Below are 25,366 nucleotides of genomic sequence, written 5' to 3'. Positions count from 1 at the left end.
TCTTTGTGACTATTTGTGTTCACTGACTCTAAAAATGTTAATTTATCAGACGGTGCCTATATTAGTCTGTTCATCATTGTTTTGTTAAAATCTATATAGAAGAGTTTGTTTTCTAATCACCAAGATAAGGTAATGGTGCCGATGTTTAATAAATCATTACTTTTGTTCAGGATCAAGAATCACTTAAAGGTGATTGGCAAAAGAAAAGTTAATTGGAGGAAAAGCAATGTTTTTTCTGATGAAGGGTCTAGGCCCAAAACATCAGCTTTTGTGCTCCTAAGATGCTGCTTGGCCTGCTGTGTTCATCCAGCTCCACACATTGTTATCTTAAACATCTTGCAGTTAGGATCTGACATTATTTAGCTGAAAGGAAGGCAGAGCTTGATTCAATCAAGGCCTTCAAAAGAGAGTTGGATAATTATCTGAAACTAAAAGAAATTACAGAGCGATAGGGAAAAGGCTGTTGAGTGGGGCTAGATGAGTTGCTTTTCCAGAGAACCAGCATGGAAACAATAGGCTAATTGGCCTTCTTCTGTGCAATAACCATTCTATGGGTCTATGATTTAGGCAGAATAAGTTGAAGAAATGGAGCATATCATTGTCACCTTTGGATCAAGTTTCTTCCTGAATAAAATGTATTTCATTTTGTTCTGATGAAGAATCACCAGACTCGAAATGTTAACTCTGTTTTCCACCCAGATGCTGCAGACCTACTGAGTTTCACCAGAAATTTCTGTTTTTGTTTCAGATTTCCGCCATCCACAGTTGTTTGTTTTACCTCAGTTTGTTTCTCAGATTTAGGCAGTTGTTACAGACCACGGGGCCTTTTTCTGCGCTGTAGATCTCTATGATTTTATGACTCTAAATCCTCAGTGCGCTTTTCTTAAAAGGTTTTTTAAGGTATTTTTGTCATCTGAGTGATATGATGCTCCATTTATATTTGATAGATATTCTGAAAATCATAATAAACAGCCCAGAGAAAGAGACACAGATTAATTTGGATATGCAAACTGACATCCTCATCAGCTTATCCAGCATATGTGAAAATGATACTCATAGAAAGGTGAGTAAATGCTAATCAATGCAACTCAGCTGTGACTGATTTGGCAAAATAGCATACTGGGCTCAAATGTGTCTCCACTGTGCTCTGTGTCACATTAATACCTCTGAATAAGTGGTGAATTGTCTGTCATTATCTCTTAAAAGTACGTTGTGCCTCTTCCCAGTATATACTAACTGGCACTTTGACTATTAAACTAAAGAATAAGAGGCATAGATTCAAATTGAGGCTGCAATGCCTTCATATTGCTGGATTATGGACTATGATATCAATTCTGTTTGTTGCATTGGAGCTGGCCACAGCTAAAATACATTGAGTAGACAGCAATAAATGCACAGAAGGCACTAATTAGATCATACCTGGAATACTGTAAACAGTTTTGATCCCCTTATCCAAGGAACAATAGACTGGCATTGGAGACAGTACAGATCGCTGGGTTGATTCTGGGCATAGAAGGAATGATTGCCTTATGAGGAGAGATTGAGGAGGCTCAACCTGTCCTCATTGGAATTTAAAAGAATGGGAGTTAACTTTATTGAAAATGTAATTTTTTAGTGGGCTTGACAGGATAAATGCAGAGAAGTTGTTTCCCCTCGTGGGAGAGCTTAGGACCAGAGGATATAATCTTAGAGTAAGCAATCGATTACTGAAGTAAGAAAGGAGAATTTGCTTTCTCTCAGAGGGTGGTGAATCTGTGGAGTTCTTTACCTCAGAAAGCTCTTGAGGCTGGGTCAAACTACTTTAAATATATCCAATAGACATAGAAATATATGCAATAGACAGAATTTTAATCAGTAAAGGATTCAAAGGGTTATGGGATAAGGTAGCAAAGTGAAGTGAAATTATCATGTCAGCCATGATCCCAATGAAGGATGGAGCAGACTTGATGAGGCAAATGGCCTATTTCTGCTCCTACTTCCTGTGTCTAACTCGCTGTCAGGATTAACATTTCTAGTATCCTAATCTTTCTTATTTTGATACTAGCTCTAATATTGTGAAGATACTATGCTGTTTTAATGTGCCAGAATAAACACTTGTGATCTTCTTTGTACGTTGCTAAGTACATTTTTTCTTTACTCGTGGGCCAGCATTTAGTACCCACCCCTCGTTGCCAGTGAGAAGGTGGTAGTGAGCTGCCTTAATTAACAGCTGCTGTCCATGTCTAGTGCGTAGACTCACAATGCTTTTAGGAAAGGAACTCCCGAATTTAGACTCAACAACAGTGAAGGAAAGATTATATTTCAAAGTCAGGATGGTCATTGGTTTAGAGGAGAACTTGCAGCTGGTGTTGTTCCCCTGTATCTGCTGCCCTTGTCCTTCTAAATGATAGTGGTTGTCAATTTGAAAGGTGCTATGTAAGTGGCTTTGGCAAATTTTTGCAGTGCATCCAGTAGATTGTAGACATTGCTGCTACTGAGTGCTAGAGTGACTGAAATGTTAATGGTGGCATTGGAGTAACTGAATGCTTGTGGGTGTAGTGCCAATCAAGCAGGCTGCTTTGTTCTGGACGGTGTCAAGCTTTTTGAGCTTTGTTTAAGCTGCACTCATCCAGGCAAGTGGGGAGTATTCCATCACACTCCTGAACCTTACTGATGGTGGACAGGCTGTGCGAAGTCGGGAAGTGAATCACTTGTTGCAGTCCCTAGCGTCTGACTTGCTGTTGTTGTAATTATATGATGAGTCCAGTTCAATTTCTTGTCAATGGTAACCCCCAGGATATAGATGGTGGAGGATTCAGTAACGGTACCATCATTCAGTGTCAGTGATTAGACTGTCTGTTACTGGAGATGGTCATTACCAGGCATTTGTGTGATATGTATGATACTTGCCATTTGTCAGCCTGGCATATTATCCATTTGCTGCAATTGAATATGAACTGCTCCAGTGTCTGAGCAGTCGTGAATGGTGCTGAACATTCCATCAGCAACCATTCCCGTTCTGAACCTATGATGGAGGGAAGGTCATTGATGAAGAAGCTGAAGGCGGTTATGTATAGGAACTTTTGTGGACATATCCTGGGGCTGAGATGACTGACTTAGAAAAACTGTGACAATCTCTTGTGTACGAGGTGTAATTTCAGCCATTGGAGAATTTTCCCAAATGCCACTTTTGCAAGGTCTCCTTTATGCCACAGTGAATCAAATGCGTCACGCAAGGGCGATCACTCTCACCTCACCTCTGGAATTTAGTTCCTTTGTCTATTGTTTGAACTGGGTGGTAATGAAGTCAGGAGCTAAGTGGCCCTGGCAGAACCCAAACTGGGCATCACTGAGCAGATGTGAAGCAACGAATACCAGTCACGTTTGGACATAGAGCAGTTTTTCCGCCGCCTTCGCCTCCATGCCTACTTCTTCAACCAGGAACCTAACCCTCCCTCCACTGACCCCTTCGCCCGGTTCCAACACAAGTCCTCCTTCTGGACACCACCCCCAGGCCTCCTACCCTCCCTCGACCTCCTCATCTCCAACTGCCGTCGAGACATTAACCGCCTCAACCTCTCCACCCCTCTCACCCACTCCAACCTCTCCCCTGCAGAACGGGCAGCCTTCCACTCCAACCCCAACCTCACCATCAAACCCGCAGACAAGGGTGGCGCAGTGGTAGTATGGTGCACTGACCTCTACATCGCCGAGGCCAGACGCCAACTCTCCGACACCTCCTCCTACCGCCCCCTTGATCATGACCCCACGCCCGAGCACCAAACCATCAACTCCAACACCATTCATGACCTCCTCACCTCAGGGGACCTCCCACCCACAACCTCCAACCTTATTATTTCCCAACCCCGCACGGCCCGTTTCTATCTCCTTCCCAAAATCCACAAAACTGCCTGCCCTGGTCGACCCATTGTCTCAGCCTGTTCCTGCCCCACCGAACTCATCTCCACCTATCTGGACTCCATTTTCTCCCCTTTGGTCCAGGAACTCCCTACCTATGTCTGTGACACCACCCACGCCCTCCACCTCCTCCAGAACTTCCAATTCCCCGGCCCCCAACGCCTCATTTTCACCATGGACATCCAGTCCCTATACACCTGTATTCCGCATGCAGATGGCCTCAATGCCCTCCGCTTCTTCCTGTCCCGCAGGCCCGACCAGTCCCCCTCCACCGACACCCTCATCCGCCTAGCCGAACTTGTCCTCACCCTCAACAACTTCTCTTTCGATTCCTCCCACTTCCTGCAGACAAAGAGGGTGGCCATGGGCACCCGCATGGGCCCAAGCTATGCCTGCCTCTTTGTAGGTTACGTGGAACAGTCCCTCTTCCGCACCTACACAGGCCCCAAACCCCACCTCTTCCTCCGTTACATTGATGACTGTATCGGCGCCGCCTCTTGCTCCCCAGAGGAGCTCGAACAGTTCATCCACTTCACCAACACCTTCCACCCCAACCTCAAGTTCACCTGGGCCATCTCCAACACATCCCTCACCTTCCTGGACCTCTCAGTCTCCACCTCAGGCAACCAGCTTGTAACTGATGTCCATTTCAAGCCCACCGACTCCCACAGCTACCTAGAATACACCTCCTCCCACCCACCCTCCTGCAAAAATTCCATCCCCTATGCCCAATTCCTCTGCCTCCGCCGCATCTGCTCCCACGATGAGTCATTCCACTCCCGCACATCCCAGATGTCCATGTTCTTCAAGGACCGCAACTTTCCCCCCACAGTGGTCAAGAACGCCCTTGACCGCGTCTCCCGCATTTCCCACAACACATCCCTCACACCCCGCCCCCGCCACAACCGCCCAAAGAGGATCCCCCTCGTCCTCACACACCACTTCACCAACTTCCGGATACAATGGATCATCCTCCGACACTTCCGCCATCTACAATCCCACCCCACCACCCAAGACATTTTTCCATCCCCACCCCTGTCTGCTTTCCGGAGAGACCACTCTCTCCGTGACTCCCTTGTTTGCTCCACACTCCCCTCCAACCCCACCACACCCGGCACCTTTCCCTGCAACTGCAGGAAGTGCTACACTTGCCCCCACACCTCCTCCCTCACCCCCATCCCAGGCCCCAAGATGACTTTCCATATTAAGCAGAGGTTCACCTGCACATCTGCCAATGTGGTATACTGTATCCATTGTACCCGGTGTGGCTTCCTCTACGTTAGGGAAACCAAGCAGAGGCTTGGGGACCGCTTTGCAGAACACCTCCGCTCGGTTCGCAATAAACAACTGCACCTCCCAGTCGCAAACCATTTCCACTCCCCCTCCCATTCTTTAGATGACATGTCCATCATGGGCCTCCTGCAGTGCCACAATGATGCCACCCGAAGGTTGCAGGAACAGCAACTCATATTCCGCTCGGGGACCCTGCAGCCCAATGGTATCAATGTGGACTTCACCAGCTTCAAAATCTCCCCTTCCCCCACCGCATCCCAAAACCAGCCCAGTTCGTCCCCTCCCGAACTGCATCCCAAAACCAGCCCAGCCTGTCTCTGCTTCCCTAACCTGTTCTTCCTCTCACCCATCCCTTCCTCCCACACCTCCATTTCCTACCTACTAACCTCATCCCACCTCCTTGACCTGTCCGTCTTCCCTGGACTGACCTATCCCCTCCCTACCACCCCACCTATACTCTCCTCTCCACCTATCTTCTCCTCCATCCAACTTTGGTCCACCTCCCCCTCTCTCTCTATTTATTCCAGTTCCCTCTCCCCACCCCCCTCTCTGATGAAGGGTCTAGGCCCGAAACGTCAGCTTTTGTGCTCCTGAGATGCTGGTTGGCCTGCTGTGTTCATCCAGCTACACACTTTATTATCTTGGATTCTCCAGCATCTGCAGTTCCCATTACCCCTGAGCAGGTTATTGCTGAGCAGGTGCTGCTTGAAGCACTGTTGATAACATCTTCCATCACTTTAATAATGATCGAGAGTCGACTGATGGGTCAGTAATGGGCAGTGTTAGATTTGTCCTGATTTTTGTGCACAGGACACACCTTGGTAATTTTCCATATTGCCAGGTAGTTGTTGATGTTGTGGCTTTACTGGAACAGCTGAGTTAGGGGTGCTGCAAATTCTGGAACATATTTTCAGTGCTATTGCCAGACTGTTGACATTATCTAAAGCATTTGCAATGTCCAGTGCCAGCAGCTATTTCTTGATATCATGCAGAGTTAAGTGAATTTGGCTGAGGACTTGTATCTGTCATGCTTCGACCACTTGAAAGAGGCAGACAGTTATCAACCACTCAGCACTTTTGCTTCAGCCTTGCCTTTTGCATTAATATTCTGGGCTCACCCATCATTTGTGGAGTCTCCTCCTTCAGTGAGTTGTTTAAATATCCACCACCATTCACAACAGGATGTGGCAGGATTGCAGAGCATAGATCTGATGCATTGGTCGTGGCAACATTTAGCATTGTTTATCACTTGCTGCTAGTAAAGCGTTTGAAAAGGTTCCCCATGGTAGGCTATTGCAGAAAATACAGAGGCATGGGATGAAGGGTGATTTAGCGGTTTGGATCAGAAATTGGCTCGTTGTAAAAAGACAGAGGGTGGTGGTTGATGGGAAATGTTCACCCTGGAGTTCAATTGCGAGTGGTGTACCGTAAGTATCTGTTTTCGAGCCACTGCTATTTGTCATTTTTATAAATGACCTGGATGAGGGCGTAGAAGGATGTGTTAGTAAATTTGCGGATGACACTAAAGTGGGTAGAGTTGTGGATGGAGCAGAAGGATGTTGCAGGTTACAGAGGGACATAGATAAGCTGCAGAGCTGAGCTGAGAGGTGGCAAATGGAGTTTAATGCAGAAAAGTGTGAGGTAATTCACTTTGGAAGGAGTAACAGCAATACAGAATACTGGGCTAATGATAAGATTCTTGGTCGTGTGGATGAGCAGAGAGGCCTCGGTGTCCATGTGCATAGATCCCTGAAAGTTGCCACCCAGGTTGATAGGATTGTTAAGAAGGCGTATGGTGTTTTAGGTTTTATTGGTAGAGGGATTGAGTTTCAGACCCATGAGGTCATGTTGCAGCTGTACAAAACTCTGGTGCGACCGCACTTGGAGTATTGCATATGGCTCTGGTCGCCGCATTTTAGGAAGGATGTGGAAGCATTGGAAAGGGTGCAGAGGAGATTTACCAGGATGTTGCCTGATATGGAGGGAAGGTCTTATGTAGAAAGGCTGTGGGACTTGAGGCTGTTTTTGTTAGAGAGAAGGAGGTTAAGAGGTGACTTAACGGAGACGTACAAAATAATCAGAGGATTAGATAGGGTGGACAGTGAGAGCCTTTTTCCTTGGATGGTGATGGCTAACATGAGGGAACATAGCTTTCAATTGAGGAGTGATAGATATAGGACAGATGCCAGAGGTAGGTTCTTTACTCAGAGAGTAGTAAGGGCGGGGAATGCCCTGTCTGCAACAGTAGTGGACTCTCCAACTTTAAGGGCATTTAAATGATCATTGGATAAACATATGAATGATAATGGAATAGTGTAGGTTAGATGTGCTTCAGATTGGCTTCGCAGGTTGGCGCAACATCGAGGGCCGAAGGGCCTATACTGTGCTGTAATGTTCTATGTTCTATGTTCTGTGGTCTTGAACATGTCAGTCAGAACTGGACCAGCTCGATCAGTAAGTAGTACTGTTGCCAAACTACAGTTTGTGGTGGACATTGAAATATTCCACCCTCAAGTGTTGTTCAACAGTAAAGAGCCCTGAATCACCACCTGCGGGAAGATGACATGTGAGAATTGGCAAGATGTTTCCTTACCCATGTTTGACTTGAAGACATGAGACATAAAACATAGAACATTACAGCACAGTACAGGCCCTTCGGACCTCGATGTTGTGCCGACCTGTCATACCAATCTGAAGCCCATCTAACCTACACTATTCCATGTACGTCCATATGCTTGTCCAATGACGACTTAAATGTACTTAAAGTTGGCGAATCTACTACCGTTGCGGGCAAAGCATTCCATTCCCTTACTACTCTCTGAGTAAAGAAACTACCTCTGACATCTGTCCTGTATCTTTCACCCCTCAATTTAAAGCTATGCCTCCTCGTGCTCGCCATCACCATCCGAGGAAAAAGGCTCTCCCTATCCACCCTATCTAACCCTCTGATTATCTTATATGTCTCAATTAAGTCACCTCTCAACCTTCTTCTCTCTAATGAAAACAGCCTCAAGTCCTCAGCCTTTCCTCGTAAGACCTTCCCTCCATACCAGGCAACATCCTAGTAAATCTCCTCTGCACCATTTCCAAAGCTTCCACATCCTTCTTATAATGCGGTGGCCAGAACTGTACGCAATACTCCAAGTGCGGCTGCACCAGAGTTTTGTACAGCTGCAGCATAACCTCTTGGTTCCGGAACTTGATCTCTCAATTAATAAAAGCTAAAACACTGTATGCCTTCTTAACAGCCCTGTCAACCTGGGTGGCAACTTTCAAGGATCTGTATACATGGACACCGAGATCTCCCTGCTCATCTACACTACCAAGGAATCTTACCAGTAGCCCAGTACTTTGCATTCCGGTTACTCCTACCAAAGTGCATCATCTCACACTTGTCTGCATTAAACTCCATTTGCCACCTCTCAGCCCAGCTCTGCAGCTTATCTATGTCTCTCTGTAACCTGCAACATCCTTCGTCACTATCCACAACTCCACCGACCTTAGTGTCATCTGCAAATTTACTAACCCATCCTTCTACGCCCTCATCCAGGTCATTTATAAAAATGACAAACAGCAGTGGACCCAACACTGACCCTTGCGGTACACCACTAGTAACTGGTCTCCAGGATGAACATTTCCCATCAGCCACCACCATCTGTTGTCTTTCAGCAAGCCAATTTCCAATCCAAACTGCTATATCTCCCACAATCCCATTCCTCCGTGTTTGTACAATAGCCTACTGTGGGGAACCTTATCGAATGCCTTGCTGAAATCCATATACACCACATCAACCAGTTTACTCTCATCTACCTGTTTGGTCACCTTCTCAAAGATCTCAATAAGGTTTGTGAGGCACGACCTACCCTTCCCAAAACCATGCTGACTATCCCTAATCAAATTATTTTTTGCTAGATGATTATAGATCCTATCTCTGTAACCTTTTCCAACACTTTACCAACAACTGAGGTAAAGCTCACTGGTCTATAATTACCAGGGTTGTCTCTACTCCCCTTCGTGAACAGGGGAACCACGTTTGCTATCCTCCAGTCTTCTGGCACTATTCCTGTAGACAATGACGAGTTAAAGATCAATGCCAAAGGCTCGGCTATCTCCTCCCTGGCTTCCCAGAGGATCCTAGGATAAATCCCATCCAGCCCAGGGGACTTCATACTCTGTAGGATTTCTAATTCCTCTTCCTTTGGTCCAGAGTTAATATTGAAGACAGGACATGTCCAGGAATTGTGATGTCTGGGACATTATTTGTAAGATATGATTAGTTCCATGACAATGACCCCCTCCCCTATTTCTAAAGAAGGGCCCCGACCCAAAACGTCAACTTTCCTGCTCCTCTGATGCTGCCTGGCCTGCTGTGTTCCTCCAGCTCCACACTGTGTTATCTCTGACTCCAGCATTGGCAATTCTTACTATCTCATTAGACCTGAAATAACCTCTTTCTTTCTTGTAATAGCGTCCTGATTTAAAAAGTACACCTAGCATTTTTCTGATTCTTATTTCAGATTTCTTGCATGTGCAATAAGTTAATTGGCTGTTAATATGAAATAACTTCAGTGCTTTCTTTTGTTATGTATTAGGAGCTTTTTGGTGCCTTCGGAGTAGATATTCTCGTTAATCTATTAAAGATTGACCCAAACAAATTCTATAGTGGCAAGGGTCACAATAAGCTTATACTGGCAACAGTAGACTGTATCTGGTAAGTTCTTTGTTGCAATGCTGTAATAAATGTTTTCAGTTGTAACTTCTCTCAGTAGCTGTTTTGTTTTTCACTGTGGAATAAACACAGAACTGTACAAATTTAACGTAGTTAATGTATTCACAATGTAACAATATTATGTTTTTATAACTTATTTTGTAAGGGTATAAGTTACATTGTTATTGTGTTATAGGTAAACATATCATGAAATCTCACATTATTAGCTGTGTTTTACCTTTTAATGTTTTTGTACCTTCACATCATGGTGTAATTAGTATCGTGCATGGGGCTTGTTTTATTTAATGACTAGCAAGCATGCATCAACAATACATCTATGCTGTGAGTGCAAAGCAATTTCAGAGGACAATTTTTTTTATTATTCATGGGATGTGGATTTGCTGGCTGGCCAACATTTATTGCCTGTCCCTAGTTGCCCTAGAGAAGGTGTTAGTGACCTGCCATATACGTGACTGCAGTATACCTGCTGTATATTTGTCAGAAATGTAATTAAGGAGGGAGTTCCAGGATTTTGACCCAGCAGCAGTGAAAGACGAATGATATATTTCCAAATCGGGATGGTGAATAGCTTGGAGGGGATCTTGCGGGCACTAGTGTTCCCATGTACATGCTGCCCTTGTCCTAAGTAGAAGTTGTTGTCAATGCAAAAGATGTTGTCTAAGAATCTTTGGTGAATTTCTACAGTGCATCTTGCAGGTAGTACAAACTGTTGCTACTGAGTGTTGATGGTGCTGGAAGTGGGTGCTTGTGGATGTGGTGCCAATCAGTACGCTGCTTAGTCCTGGATGGTTTCAAGCTTTTTGAGTGTTTTTGGAGCTGCACCCATCCAGGCAAGCTTTAAAATTCATGACCATCTAATTTGAGAATTTTTAAATGTAAATAATTGTTTTTAATTGTTACCTCATTTCAGGACTGAAACAATCATGTCTTTGTTAATTAACCCCATTAAAATCAGTTTTAATCTCTCCACTGCTAACTGCTTTCCCTCCAACTTTTCCCGATAATGTTTTCACTTATGTCATTCATCCCCTTAACCTGAAAAAGATAACTTTTTTGATCAGGGATAATGGGAACTGCAGATGCTGGAGAATCCAAGATAACAATGTGTGAAGCTAGATGAACACAGCAGGCCAAGCAGCATCTTAGGAGCACAAAAGCTGATGTTTTGGACCTAGACCCTTCATCAGAGAGGCGGATGGGGAGAGGGTTCTGAAATAAATAGGGAGATGGGGGAGGCGGACCGAAGATGGATAGAGGAGAAGAAAGGTGGAGACGAGAGTATAAGTGGGGAGATAGAGAGGGGATAGGTCAGTCCGGGGAGGACAGACAGTTCAGGGAGGTTAGTAGGTAGGAAATGGAGGTGTGGCTTGAGGTGAGAGGAGGGGATAGGTGAGACGAAGAACAGGTTAGGGAGGCGGGGACGAGCTGGGGCTGGTTTTGGGATGCAGTGGGGGGAGGGGACGAGCTGGGCTGGTTTTGGGATGCAGTGGGGGACGGGGAGATTTTGAAGCTGGTGAAGTCCACATTGATACTATTGGGCTGCAAGGTTTCCAAGCGGAATATGAATTGCTGTTCCTGCAACCTTCAGGTGGCAGCATTATGGCACTGCAGGAGGCCCAGGATGGATATGTCATCTAAGGAATGGGAGGGGGAGTTAAAATGGTTCGCGACTGGGAGGTGCAGTTGTTTACTGCGGACCAAGCGTAGGTGTTCTGCAAAGTGGTCCCCAAGCCTCCGCTTGGTTTCCCCAATGTAGAGGAAGCCACAACAGGCACAGTGGATGTAGTATACCACATTGGCAGATGTGCAGGTGAACATCTGCTTGATATGGAAAGTCATCTTGGGGCCTGGGATGCGGGTGAGAGAGGAGGTGTGGGGGCAAGTGTAGCACTTCCTGCAGTTGCAGGGGAAGGTGCCGGGTGTGGTGGGGTTGGAGGGGAATGTGGAGCGGACAAGGGAGTCACGGAGAAGTGGCCTCTCCGGAAGACAGACAAGGGTGGGAATGGAAAAATGTCTTGGGTGGTGTGGTCGGATTGTAGATGGCAGAAGTGTCAGAGGATGATGCATTGTATCCGGAGGTTGGTGGGGTGGTATGTGAGGACTAGGGGGATTCTCTTTTGGCAGTTATTGCAGGGGCGGGGTGTGAGGGATGTTTTGCGGGAAATGCGGGAGACACGGTCGAGGGCATTCTCGACCACGGCAGGGAGGCAAAGTTGACTTTTTTGTTCAGATTCATTTCCACAGCTAGTGTCTGTTGTTAGGCCAGTAATTGGCAAAAGACTGTTGTACTAAAAAGGTTTATTTCTGATCTTACTCTCTCCTCAAAGCACACATTTCCCATGGAAGACATTGAACTGAAGTGATGGGATGCTGCTGTCAATTACAGCACATTAGTTGTCCAGCTGAAATAAGCTAAGCTTGCCTGAACCAAGAATAAAACAGGTATCTTAATGACCTAAAATATAAGCAAAAATTGTTGGAAATGCTCAGCAAATTTTAGTAACACCTGTAGAGGAAAAAAGAGCAGATTTTATGGTGCAGCGCAGAAGGCTCGCACATGCCCCGCACCCCGAACAAAAATGAAAACTTAGTAGCAAGTCAAATGACCAAGAACAAGCCTCCCCTGTGTTCATAATGCACTTCAGGCAGACTAAGTTAGTACACAGCAGGATTTCTGACCCTCAGTGGTAGTATTACCCACTCAGTAGCAACAGTGTGTACTATCTGCAAGATGCACTGCAGAAATTCACCAGGGCGAGGTGGTCCTGTCACAGCAAGGGTGTTCCACACAGTGGCTGGAGAGATTAGAAGGAATGTCAATTTAGAATGAACAAGTTTAACACATTTTAGATGTTTGATATAACATCTTGCTTCTGTACCCTGTGCCCTTATTAATGAAAATTAACATGTGTTTTGCTGTATTTACCACTGCATCAATCAGCCCTGAATCTTCAATCTGTTATGCTCACATATTCCAGGTCCTTTCTGCTCCTTGTGCCTCTTTTAGAATTATATGCTTTATTTTCTATTGCCCTCCCTAATCTTTCAACAAATTGAATCATCTCACATTTTTCTGTATTACACTGCATCTGCCTCATGTCTGCCCAATTGACAAATACTGTTCCTTTCGTTGCATGACTCTAATTTTGCTCATAAATCAATTCTGTGGACCTTCATCAAATGTCTTTTGGAACTATAGGTACAACTCATTAATAGCGTCACCCTCTTCAACCCTTTCTGATAAAAGAATAAGCACGTTAGTTGAACACAGCTTACCTTTAATATATTCATGCTCGCTTTCATTAACTAACCTGCATTTGCCAAAGAGACTATTAACTTTTTTAGAAATTATTGCTTCTGGAAGTTTCCTTAACACTTAAGTTAAACTGACAGGTATGTAGTTGTTGGGCATAGCTTCGCACCTTTTTTGAATAAGTGCAATTCCCTAGGCCCCTGACATCATCCTTGAATGTATGGAAGCCTGGAAAATTATGGCCAATGTCTCCAAAATTTTCACTTCCTCATCCCATAATATCCTTCGATTGAATCTGATCCTGGTGAATTATCAACTTTAAGTGTACAATCTGTTCTCAAACTCACTCTTTGCTTCACTTATTTAATCCTTCTCGAACCTTCTCCATTCAGTTTAATTCTCTGTTGGACTCTTATCCACCTGACAGCCATCATAAATACATTATTATTCTTCATCTTAATGCCCATCTATTTTTTGAACCGTGGAGCTCTGAATTTAATTACCTTGTTTTTCACCTCTGTGAAAATTTACCTTTATTCTGTCTGAACTATCTCTTCTTTAAAGACTTTCTTCCTCACATTGTTCATTTATAGTGTTGGCTTTCAATCCCTGATTCCAGTTTATCTGAATCAGATCTATTCTTCGCCCATCGAAGTTGGCTTTTCTGCAGTTAATTATTTTCACACCTTTACTCCTTGACTTTGCTACCACCAATCTAAGCTTTATGATAAAATGAACACAACCCCCTAAGTGTTCTCTGACTAGTACTTGTTCCACTCGGCCCACCTCATTCCGAAGAAACAGGTTTAGCAGTGCCCATTTCATTGTTGGACTGGAAATACACTGCTGTGGAATATTCTCCTGAATATACTCTAGCAACTATTGCCCCACTCTGTCTTTTATTGGTATGTCAGTCTACATTCAGATAAAATCTCCCTTTGTATTTCTCTATTATGTTTTTATAAATTCGTTCCAGTACATCTTTCCCACCAGTTGGTGGCCTGTCTAGCACTCCAGCAACATAGTTGAACTTTTATCGTTCCCTACCTCTGGTCAAACAGATTCTGTCCCTTACCTATTGGAACACCATCTCCCTCCAGTGCTGCAATGTTTTCTTTTCGGTCGTCCTTAATCAATATGCCCTCGCCTCCCTCTTTCCTCTGTTTGTTAAATACCTTGTATCCAAGAATATTTACAAACCAGTTGTGCCCTTCTTTGAGGCAGTTGTTTGAAGCTGTAACATGCAGTGTGGTTAAAGGGCAACCAATAGATGAAACAATTTGGATTTCTCAAACTTATTCAGTTAAATGCCCCCTAAAAATTTACTGTATTAGAAAAGAGCTCATGGTTTTGGTGATAATATATTAACACAGGAAGAGGACATAGCTACACAACAGGAAACGGAGAACTCAAATAAATGAGTAAAGGAACAGAACCTTATTCTAAACTGAATGAAGTGCCTATTATGAAATGTGTGACACAAGTGGATGAAATGGTCATCTTAACGTCGAGATCATTTTGCTGCAACCTTTCCCCTTTGCTCAAGCAAAATGGTAAGATTTTTGCTAGAGATTTGCAAGCTCCCAATTGACACTCTTTGTTGCTAGGTAAATGGATTGTTAACAGCCCAAATCACCATGTGTTGTAATTTTACCAAACTTAACACACAATTTAGCCACCAGAAAAACTCGTCATGAAAATCAGAGCAGGTACCTGTCCAGCTCACTGCTTTCTCCAAATGACTTCCAAGTTGCCCACAGCCCAGTTCAGAGAATGGCATAAGCATAAGACCCATAAACGTGTGACATGTACCTTTTCGCCAAGGACATTGGCACCCAGCTTTCAGGGAGGCACTGTCATCATTCTGGCATCTATACAATGCCCCGATATTACATCCTACAATCTCATGCATGTGAAACATGTCACACCAGCATACAGATGCATCAGACACAGTAACTGCATACGGAAATGTACCCAGATCACAGTTGCATCAGGCTGCCCACCAGGGCTGCTCCCTTGCTGTTCCAGCACAGATTCACCTGGTGTCCTGCAGCTTGCCTGCAACATACAAGACTTGCCCTTCCCCTTTCACTTACAATTACTGCTGTTACACAGTCAGGCAGGTGGCCAAGCCAAGGTCACCTACCTCTTCTCATATATCAGTGGTCAACATCAGGTTACCACCTGCTCCACATGGCAACTATATTCATGACATACAAATTGCATCTGCTGCAAGTGGTGGGACTTGTCTAAAAGTCTTCAGGAAGAATTCCATACCCAACTCCATGGAGGCATCCATCAGTCAAGGGGTCTAGAACAGTTGGTCAAAAACTGCTATCTATGCCAGTCCTAGGCTTCAGCCATGCTCAAACATTACATCAGAATGATTCTATGCATTTGTGCTTCAAGGTGCAGGTAAGGTCAGCCTCTTGTCTCTCCAGGGGCCAGGCTTAAGGTTGCAGGGAAATTGGGTACAATCCAAAATGAGGCCACCAGTCAGGTCTGTGCAGGTATTGGTCCGGGCAAGCCAGTGAAGTCACCAAGGGAGTAAGCCACAGTTGTCCCTTACCATCATTCATAGAAGGAGAAAAAGAGGATGGGGATTCAGTGGGGGTAGTAAGGCAGATGTAGGTGCATTTACCTAGATTGGATGATGACCTGGGCAAGTGTAACGCCTGTGGAATGGGTGAATGAGTACCTTGGGGGTGGGGGGGTGGGGAAAGAGGGTGATGTTGGGCTCTCAACAGCATGTTAATGCTGAGGATGAAAGCCAAAAGCAGAAGACCATTGACTGTCAGTTAAATCGTGAAGCACACAGAAATTGCACAGTGCCCAGGAGGATGGCTTCAAATGTGCTCAAGTACTGGAAGGGGTAAGTGAGCTGAGATATGAGGGACAAAGGTGCATCTACAACTGATCGTTGGACATTCACAGGGGAAGGACATTGACTTCATACACGTGAGATATTGTGTACCCAGGCATTCGGGCAGTCTGCTACTTGGCTACTGTGCAGCATTGACCTTCACTGTATGTTGAATCTTCCTGGCACCATTACTACTGAGGAACTGCCTGAAATAGACACAGTCAGCTGAAACATGAGCAATGCTGATGGGAAGAGGCCTAATTTGTCAGAGTGAGCCAATACATGCACACACATGGTTAAAACTACTCCCGCATTAAGTAATTTGCACTCATCGTATACCACCACCATACCACATCCATGGGGAGCAAGGAGTGCACCCAAAGGGCTCAGTGAAGCATTTAGACCCTAGACAGAGACATGGGCAGCCACATGAATGGTGAAAAACATACTTTCTCACAAACTCAAACTTTTTTGATAAGTGTCAGCTGTGTGCCTCCCATATGTGATCACAAAGCCTCTCTTGGCCTCTCCTTCCCACTATGCCTCACTGAGCTCCCCTGTTGTGCAGATAGAGGTGGAGGGACCCTGCTGTGAAGTTGTCCATTGATCCTGAAGATTTCGTGGGTTGACCCCAGGACGTTTTGCCCAAGTGGGTTAGACATGTCAAGGAACTTCTTCCTCTCCCTGCATAGTGGGTCCTCGTCACTCTGCCCTGATGTGAGATATCTTTTCCTGTAATGACATTAAGTGGGTGAATGGGGCTGACATGTGCTGGTGTGCTTGAGGGGAAGTGGTTGAGGTGTTCTGAGAGAGTGACAAGGCAGGGAATTCAGGGCTAATGGTGTGGTAAGATGGGAAGAGGAGAGTGAGTGAGGCAAGATATTGCATGCGACAGAAAAGAAGCCTTGATGGCAGATGAATACTGTAGCAGAAATAGGTTTAAGTTAGTCGAGAGCAAGTGTAGCACTTACCCTGGTGGCACAGAGAAGGTTATTGACCTTCTTCTAGCACACTTGCCTGGTTCTCCGCACTCTGGACAGGGCACTGACCCATGTGGCAATCGCTGACTAGGCCGATATCATGTAGCAGCACAACATTCTCTGTCATCCCTCCAGAAAATGACTACTCTCCAATGCATCACTCCATTAATCAGGGTAACATGGTGGACCGCTGCTGCTGCACAGCACTAGGGACCTAGTTTTGATTCTATCCGTGTGATGCTGTCCGTGTAGAGTTCTCCCCTTTTCTGATTGGGTTTCTTCCAGACGTTGCAGTTTCCTCCCCCAATCCAAAGTTGAGCAGGTTAGGAAGATTGACCATGCTAAATTGCCCCATAGTGTCCAGTGATGTGCAGGCTAGGTGGAGTAGCTGTGGTAAATGCTCGGGTAGGGGGATGGGGTGGTGTTGGGGGGGTGCCTGGGGTGAGTTTTCTCATAGGGTTGATGTAGACTCAAAGAGCCGAATGGCCTCTTTCTGCACAATAGGCCTCTATGATTCTCAGACCTCCATGTTCCTGTTGGAGAACCTCAGTGCCAACTTGTCCTTGTCAGCTATCTCTGTCTAGTCACTGGTTAAGAGCAGGGCAGATGCCAGCACTCATCCAGGTACACTTTGAGCTCTTGAGCATAGTGTGGCTACAAAGGGATGTTGGTCTTATAGCAGATGTCTAGTGAATGGTGACAACTTGGAACAAATCATGGTAAGATGGAATGAAGGCATAAAGTGATACTCGCCACTGGATTGCCATGGCAATTAGAGTATTAAGTGGCAAGTTTGGTAAATTTCATGCTGAATTTCACTCCACCAAACTCAACACAACTTGCATTAGCCAAAACATGTAAAATACATGTCTGAGGTGAGTTAAGGTTAAAAAACTGAAAGAACTGTGAATGCTGGAAATCTGAAACAAAAACAGAAACTCCTAGAAAATGTCAGTGTGTCTGGCTGCATTTGTGAAGACATATAAGAGTTAATGATTTGGGTCCAGTGACCCTTCTTCAGAACAGTACTTGCTATAAATAAGGAGATGGGAGCAGTTTCAGCTAATCTCAGGCTTGCCAAAGTTGCTTAGATGTGTTCTTCAGTAAATCAGCATTCTGGTATTACTCATGCAAAATTTTTGCCATGCAATAATCATGAAGATTTCAAATATTTCAGATTATTATCGCAAACAAAAACAAGACAGCAACAACTGCTAAGTTGGCTGAGGTGGTTATTTTAGTCAAAGCACTCTTCTGGGTTGACCGCAAAGAGCAAGGTATCGCTGAAATCTGCCATACAGTAGTATGAGTCACTGTCTTAAGAACAAAAGATGCAAGCAACTAAAATAATTTTGTAGCATACAATGTTGTAGAATATAATGGGCATAAGTAGCAATTGACATAATCAAAGAAATAGGCATTTTACATGAGCAACCTGTTGTTAGCAGTTAGAGCTGGCATTTTCACTGTCTTTGCAACTTCTAATACAAAATTGAATGGCAGGGAAAATAATTATGATTAACAAAGAAAGCCTTGGATTCTTGCAGCATCTTTCACACCCTCAAGATCTGCAAATGCACTTTGCAACCAATGAAATACTTTTGAAATGGAGTCATATAACTTGATATAAATTGAGATATATTTTCCCAGAATGGAAGTGGCAGTGGGATGAATATATTTGTACATGTGTACTTTCTGGTCATCCAGCAGATAAAGCAATAATGCAGAAGTTAAGTTTAAGTCTTTTATGTTTTATTACAGGTGCTGCATTGTTGGGTGCTACACAGCCGAAGACAGCTTCCTTGAAATGGGAGGCATTTTTCTTCTACTAGATTTGCTTGAAGTAAGCATTAAAAATTATAGATAATGTGGTAGCCAGGTTACTGAGCTATGAATCCAAAATTTTTGAGTTCAAATCCCACCAGTAACATTTGCGAAATTTGAGAAAGCATACTGGTCAATGAAATTCTTTTGAACACATTTCAGGAATTCCTCCCCCCACCCACACCTCCTTTTCCTTATTCTGATGTCATCACAGTTGATATTTGGATAATGAACTCTTCTAACCACAGGACTTTTTCCACACCTCCACGATTTTCCTGCAGATTTGCTCATTTTTCTCTCCTACTATTTGGAGGTCTAGAAAAAGCAAATAAGATAATCACATCTTTCTTGGTTCTCAATTCTCACTAAATAGATTCTGGCATTTTCCCTCCAGGACATTGTCTGTTTCAAACAGTGGTATATCTTCCCCAATTAGTGCTATTGCTTCACCTTCCTTTTCTCCCCTTTCTCTATCTTTTCAGAAGTTCAGTCTGTCATAGTTATCACTGTAACAACAGTAATTAGATATGGAGCAGCATTTTATTGTTTGTTTCCAACAATTGTAAATAACCATAATTAAGATGTGCTCTGGACATTCTTGGGAAGGAAGATACACAATACGAATTTCTTTGTTTCTCAGAAGGCATTATCATAATTCTGTGAAGCCCTGTTCAACTTTTTTTCAGCATCAAAGGTGTTTTGTGAATATAATTTGACAAGACTTGACCAAGGAAGATTAACCGTCAACTCCATACACGAGAAATATGAAGAAACAATTAATGTATACTATTGGCATTTCTAATTCCTTACTTTAATGTTGCTCATTCTCAGTACTGTCAGAATTGTGGATTTGTGCCATAGAATTTGAGGTTGAATGATAATGTCAGCAAGATAAAAAGATGTATTATAATTTGGATGTCATTATTTGCAAGAATTCTTAATTTGTAACCTCTGCTAACTTGATTTTATAAATGTATTCATTTGAACTATTTCAAGTGGAACTTTTATCTTCTTGCAAAGGCAAGCTCAAAGCGCATGCATGGTTTGATACTTGGAACCCTACTTGAGTTGTGCGACAACCCAAAAACAATTTCTCACATAAATGTATGGCGTGGAAAACATGATTCTACAGCAGCTAGTCTTCTTCTACATCTTTGGAGGGAAGAGGAGAAAGAAATGCGAGTCAAGCGGGATGAACATGGGAGAATTTTAGGTAAATGCATTTGAAAATCCTCCTGTGATGTTAAGTTTAAAATGTGAATGTAGTTTTTTGCCAGCACCAAATCAACAGCATAGGCATAAAATGGCTGGATATTAAGTACTTAGGCTTTACGTTTGTCCAACTATTTCTGTCCATTATTTCATAAGCTAATAATTGTTTAGAGGCCTCTTACATAAAAGTATTTTGAAATATATGTTGATAGTGCACAGATAAAATTTCCTGCGTTTTTCAGTGGCACTATGAAATACATAAATTGTGTCCTTTTAAAATGAGTAATCCAGGAAATATACATGCTACACCATCAACTTATGTCCTAAAAAGACAAGTTTCCATGTTCAAAATGTGCATGTGCAGAATAGAGTCTCGGACTTGTGCTTCTGTTTTTTTCTCGGGCACTATGTTTTGCATTTTTTTTCCTTATCTTTTGTATGATATTTTCAAATTACCATATATTTTCTATCTCTGGTCTCTGAGTTTTTCAATTTTAGTTGTAGTAACCAAATTCCATAAGATCAGATTTTGATTATTTTGAGGGAGGAAATGGAGAATTTGATTTTATTAGGAAAACCACAGTGGTTAATACTTTTGGGTATCAAAGTCACCTTTTACCTCTCCAGAATGCTACAGTTACCACATACCAAATTATTAATTTATTATTTCATCAAAATATTTCATCATCCTATGATGATCCAAACAACTTTGCAGTCATTTCAGTACTTTTGAAGTGCAGTCAATGCTTTTCCATCATGTTTGCCTACAAACTTCAACATGTGCACAAAAATGCCCAACAATCAGCATGATATAAATTATATCTTAGTCTGCATTTGATGGTATTGAGGTATGAACTGAAGAAGAACTCCCCCATTCCTCTTTGAATATTGCTGTGGAATCTTATATATTTGTCTGAGAGGAAACTTGGACCATGGTTTATTGTCTCATCTCTTGAATAGTGCCTCTGATGAGGCAGCTTTAACTCTGTCCAGCATGCTCAAGTCCTGGAGTGGTGCTAAAATCCACAGTCTACAAATTGATGAAAGTGCTAACATTGAAACAAACTGACACTAGACACACCTATCCAGTGGGAATCTGCCTTAGTCAATTGCACTTATTGAGGAATAATGCCCTCTCCTCCAGTATGATCTTCAGTTAAGATAATGATTGGGTTAGCTCTGCTGGTAGCTTTGAATCTGAAAATTCTGAGCTTCCTTGGAAAAGTACTATATTAGCCAATTAGACATACTTTGCTGCTAAGATGCACTTATATCACTTTCACGAGGAATTTTCACCTTCAATATGAATTGACAGCTTGCTTTTTGTGTGTAATAGTTTTGCCACATACATCTCCACCTCAGGTTTCTTGCAAGTGGCTGTCTAGGTCCTTATCATGAATAGTAAGGTTTCATAAGAATAAAAGGCCTTCTTTTAATGGGAGGCAATGTTCTAGTAGTGTTATCACTGGTCTGTTAATCCAGAAACACAGGTATAGTCCTGGGGATTTGGGTTTGAAATCTGCTACAGCTGATGATGGAATTTGAATTCAATAAAAATCTGGATTTAAGGATCTAATGATGACTGTGAAACCATCGTCAGTTGTCAGGGAAAAAGGCCAATCTGCTTCATGAATGGCCTTAAGGGAACAAAACTGCCATTCTTACTGGTCTGGTCTACGTTTGACTCCAGACCCACAGCAACGTGGTTGACTTTTAACTGCCCTCTTGCATGGACAATAAATGCTGTCCTAGCCAGCAACGTCCTCATCCTCTGAATGAATAAATCAAAATTAACATGCTGCTAATCAGTGACATTCTTGTGGTCTGTGACCACATGTGTATATTTATGTATTGAGTGCAGCAGCAACAACATGACATCTTTTATTTTATGCAAACAGCTATTTGAAGGATGGGAGTACTGGGCCAATTAGCTTTTGATAGAACATCAATAAATGAATGCCACCATTGGGAAGTCCAAATATGTATTAGATTATGCATTTTTTATGTCAGCATGCAGCTCTTCCATGAATCAATGTACTGGTTCATTTAGCTTTCCATCCTAGTTATCTTTGCAAGGGAGGATCTCCACTGCCCAAAGCTGTGAACCTTGAAGGCATAGATAAGCTGGATGGAAACATCCAAAAGCAATCAATGATCTCACACAACACATTGCAGCATAACTGTTGCTGCTGGTCTAGATAGAGTCTCATTTCCCGTTATTCCTGACTTCCTGCATCTGTGTCCAGTGTGCACAGCTGTATCTGTGTTCCCTCCTCCAGGAGAGACTGACCACAACAGCTTCTTCACCTGAAACCTACCCATATAGTACAGTAGATAACAAAGTGTGGAGCTGGATGAACACAGCAGGCCAAGCAGCATCTCGGGAGCACAAAAGCTGACGTTTCGGGCCTAGACCCTTCATCAGAGAGCACTGATGAAGGGTCTAGGCCCGAAACATCAGCTTTTGTGCTCCTGAGATGCTGCTTGGCCTGCTGTGTTCATCCAGCTCATCACTTTGTTATCTTGGATTCTCCAGCATCTGCAGTTCCCATTATCACTCATACAGTACAGTATTATGTTTATTCGGTAATGTTACTGTATTCCAGCCGTACATGAGCATCCACTGAGGTAATATACTTTTCCTGACAGAGGGTGCACTTGTAACATGTGGTGGTGTTTCTTCTGATCTCTGTTGCTAATGCATTTGGCTGAATGATGGTATGGGAGTTACACTATTTTTTTGAAGTCTGCATCTATGGGACACATCAGAGACACAGGAAGAAATTATGGGAACAAGCTTGGAAAGTGCGGCACTGAAGCTTCCTAATTCAAGACTTCTGTGCTGTTCTATGCAAAAGACCCAATGGTGAAATAGCTGAAATAATACTGGCCTGTTCAGTTTATATCAATCCCAGACTTGAATTAACCCACCTACACAGCCGATGAATGGATGTTACATCTTTCTACAGGCTAATTAAGTGACGCTCCTCTGAAAACGCCAACCCCTGCCAGGGGTTAGTTTGTGACCCAGAAATGGTTCTAAGTTTCCATTCTCACTCACAGAGGGAAATCCTGTTCATTAACTAAGTTTTCACCAAGTACAAGAAGTACCACACAAATAGGTGGCACACAGATTATGTCACTGGCATGATGTAATTATAGTTACTGAATGGAACCAAAGAATTTAAACATTTAATAACATTCAGTATTGACCAAGGAATTATATTAGAATACGCAACTATTGCCTCAATGATAGCACGTCCAAATGATTAATATATCCCTCCTGTAAAGCAATATTTACTCCAGGCTAGGGTTTTTCCTACAGTCATCAAGCTCAAGTGGTTTGATTTCACCCTTGGGAGACTATCTGTGGGGAGTTTGCACATTCTTCCTGTGCCTGCGTGGGTTTCCTCTGAGTGCTCCGGTTTCTTCCCACAGTCCAAAGATGTGCAGGCTCAGTGGATTGGCCATGCTAAATTATCCAGAGTGTTCAGGGATGAGTAGATTAGGTCGGTTATATGGGGATGGGTCTGGGTGGCATGCTGTGAGGGTCGGTCTGGACTTGTTGGGCCGAAGGGCCTGTTTCCACACTGGAAGGATTCTGTGAAAGTTGCCCCTTGTGGGGAACAGTCACTTGGCAGGAGGTTTCTGAAAATGGTCAATCAGGATCCGGATGGTCAATCCTAATATGGATGCTGTGGATCCTAATATGGAGGCCCTTAAAACTAGACCTCTTGTGGTGCAGCAATTATATCCCTACTTCTCATCCAGGATTGCCCAGGTTCAAGTCCAACTTATTCTAGAGATGTGTAAAGGCATCTTTGAACAGGTTGATTAAAAAATATCTAGGCTTTTAAACCTAGGTGGCCAACAGATGTTCCAGCTGCAAAATATCAGCAGACTTCTTTTCTGGGTAACTGAGAGCATGAAGGGTGGTCTCTCTTTCACTTTTATAACTCAACATTTAAACATTTGCCCATCAGCTAGGCCACCATTGTAGTGTACAAACCTCTCCATAGGACAGAAGAAGTTTATATTAATGCAGTTAGCCATCATTCTCGAATGCTGCCAGCAACATGCCCATCCTTGTAAGCTTAGTACAGTACACATATACCAAGAAGAAAGGAAAAAGGCCTGAACTTTTTGGGAGCTGCTCCAACTATTATACCATTTAATGCACAAAATATATTATTTGGATGACTTCAATTAATTTTAGAGCGAGAGACATGACAGCACTAAAAGAGGACACTCAGCCCATGGAATCCATGCAGGTCTCCAAATTTTAATCCAGTCAGTTCCGTTCCCCTACTCTAACCCTGTAGACCTCGAATTTATTTCCTTCAAGCACCCAGTTTCCTTTTGATATCATTGACCATTACTAATGCAGCCATCACTCTCAGAGACAGTGAGTTCCAGTCATCACCACTTGGCATGTTGATAGTTCTTATTCACATCCCTCTAATCTTCCTGCCAAAAAAAATGAAATTACATCCTCCAGCTCTTGTACTATCATGAAGCTAAAGGAGTTCGCTATTGCTCAAGTCCCACAGTTCGTAGCATGTAATAAAAATAGATATTTCCAGTTAGAGATGGCTAATCAGGTTTTAAATAAAAAGATCTATTTTCAAGGTTTTTAAATAAACACAATTATTGGTTTATAACCAAAATAAAACATATTCAATGAAGATGCAATATTTTGTCAACATATACAGTCGGTAATATAGAAGTATAAATGCTTATCCCTCTAAATATCCTCAAAACACATGTAAACACAAATATTTCAGGAAAGGAGAGAAAAAATTGATTTCTCTGCAAAGAATGGTCAAAAATATACTTTGCACATAGGTTATTCTTCAAGGCAAAATGATAAAATATGGAATGTTCACAAATCTGTTGGCTGATGTCCTGGCACACATGGTCACGTTGCTAATTATGTGGTTGTCTGTAGAGTTTTGCAGATGCATCTTGCTCAGAAAGTATAATATTGAGCTGCCCCTTCACATATTTTGTTAGAAGGAAAAAGCAGATTTCACCCTGAATTCAAAAAGGGGAGGAAATCAGCTGGGTAGCCCTTCTTCAGATGATTTTTGACACCACATGAGACCAGATACCAAAGCTACTCCTTCCAGTCACTATTCAAAACAGACCCAGCAGCATTCCATAACAAAGCAAGCAGTTCTTAGCAGTCATGAGATTTTTAGAAAGCCTTACTTTGAAAAGAAGTCTCTCATGCTCACAATGACCTTTCAATTATCTCTTTTGAAGAAATCACTACATGTACTTACAAAAGTTGAAATAAATCCATTTTCAAAATC

General features: G+C 43.1%; 1 protein-coding gene across 6 annotated transcripts in view; it reads left to right on the top strand.

Annotated features, from left to right (window-relative positions):
• LOC125448813 (cilia- and flagella-associated protein 69-like) overlaps positions 1-25,366 on the top strand; it is an 89,209-nt gene that overhangs the window by 45,050 nt on the left and 18,793 nt on the right. For all 6 annotated transcript variants that reach the window (XM_048524362.2, XM_048524390.2, XM_048524407.1 and 3 more), the window contains 4 exons: positions 948-1,063; positions 9,783-9,901; positions 18,777-18,858; positions 19,860-20,052. In XM_048524362.2, the coding sequence (XP_048380319.1) occupies positions 948-1,063; positions 9,783-9,901; positions 18,777-18,858; positions 19,860-20,052 (510 nt within the window). The remainder of the gene's footprint in view (positions 1-947; positions 1,064-9,782; positions 9,902-18,776; positions 18,859-19,859; positions 20,053-25,366) is intronic.

Source organism: Stegostoma tigrinum, chromosome 2 (assembly GCF_030684315.1).
Source record: "Stegostoma tigrinum isolate sSteTig4 chromosome 2, sSteTig4.hap1, whole genome shotgun sequence".
In the NCBI taxonomy this organism is placed as follows: domain Eukaryota; kingdom Metazoa; phylum Chordata; class Chondrichthyes; order Orectolobiformes; family Stegostomatidae; genus Stegostoma; species Stegostoma tigrinum.
Note: the sequence above shows the minus strand (reverse complement) of the source record. Positions and strands in the feature narration are given on the sequence as shown.